Here is a 354-nt window from a genome sequence, read left to right as displayed (position 1 = left end):
ATCATGGCAGGGTTGGGCACAGGAGGTGCCAAACCTCCCGTTCGCACAGGCTGAGCGGTGCTGCCCCGTCTGTCCCTCACAGGTCGCGGTGCTCTACATGTCCACACGGCTCATCGTCAACCTGTCCCAGGCCTACATTGCCATGTACCTGACCAACTCGCTGATGCTGCCCAAGGTGTGCTCAGGGCATGCCCCTGCTCCTGTGTCAAGGTGCCATGGGCAGGGGTCCTGTGCTGATGGTCTAGAGCTTATCTCCTCCCTGTCCTCATCTCTTGCAGAAATACATCGCCACCATCCCCCTGGTGATGTATGTCAGTGGCTTCCTCTCCTCCCTCCTCCTGAAACCTGTGAATA

The 354-nt window shown here is 58.5% G+C and overlaps 1 protein-coding gene across 1 annotated transcript in view; it reads left to right on the top strand.

Annotated features, from left to right (window-relative positions):
• The window catches only part of MFSD12 (major facilitator superfamily domain containing 12), a gene marked incomplete at both ends in the record, with an annotated part of 2,907 nt that overhangs the window by 2,005 nt on the left and 548 nt on the right, over positions 1 to 354 (top strand). Inside the window, 2 exons of the mRNA XM_010013092.1 lie at positions 83 to 175; positions 279 to 354. The exon at positions 279 to 354 is cut by the window's right edge and continues 9 nt beyond it. Of these exons, the coding sequence (XP_010011394.1) occupies positions 83 to 175; positions 279 to 354 (169 nt within the window). The remainder of the gene's footprint in view (positions 1 to 82; positions 176 to 278) is intronic.

Source organism: Nestor notabilis, unplaced genomic scaffold (genome assembly GCF_000696875.1).
Source record: "Nestor notabilis isolate BGI_N333 unplaced genomic scaffold, ASM69687v1 scaffold25004, whole genome shotgun sequence".
Lineage (NCBI taxonomy): Eukaryota > Metazoa > Chordata > Aves > Psittaciformes > Psittacidae > Nestor > Nestor notabilis.
The sequence above is the reverse complement of the archived record's forward strand: the minus strand, read 5'-3'. Positions and strand labels throughout refer to the sequence as shown.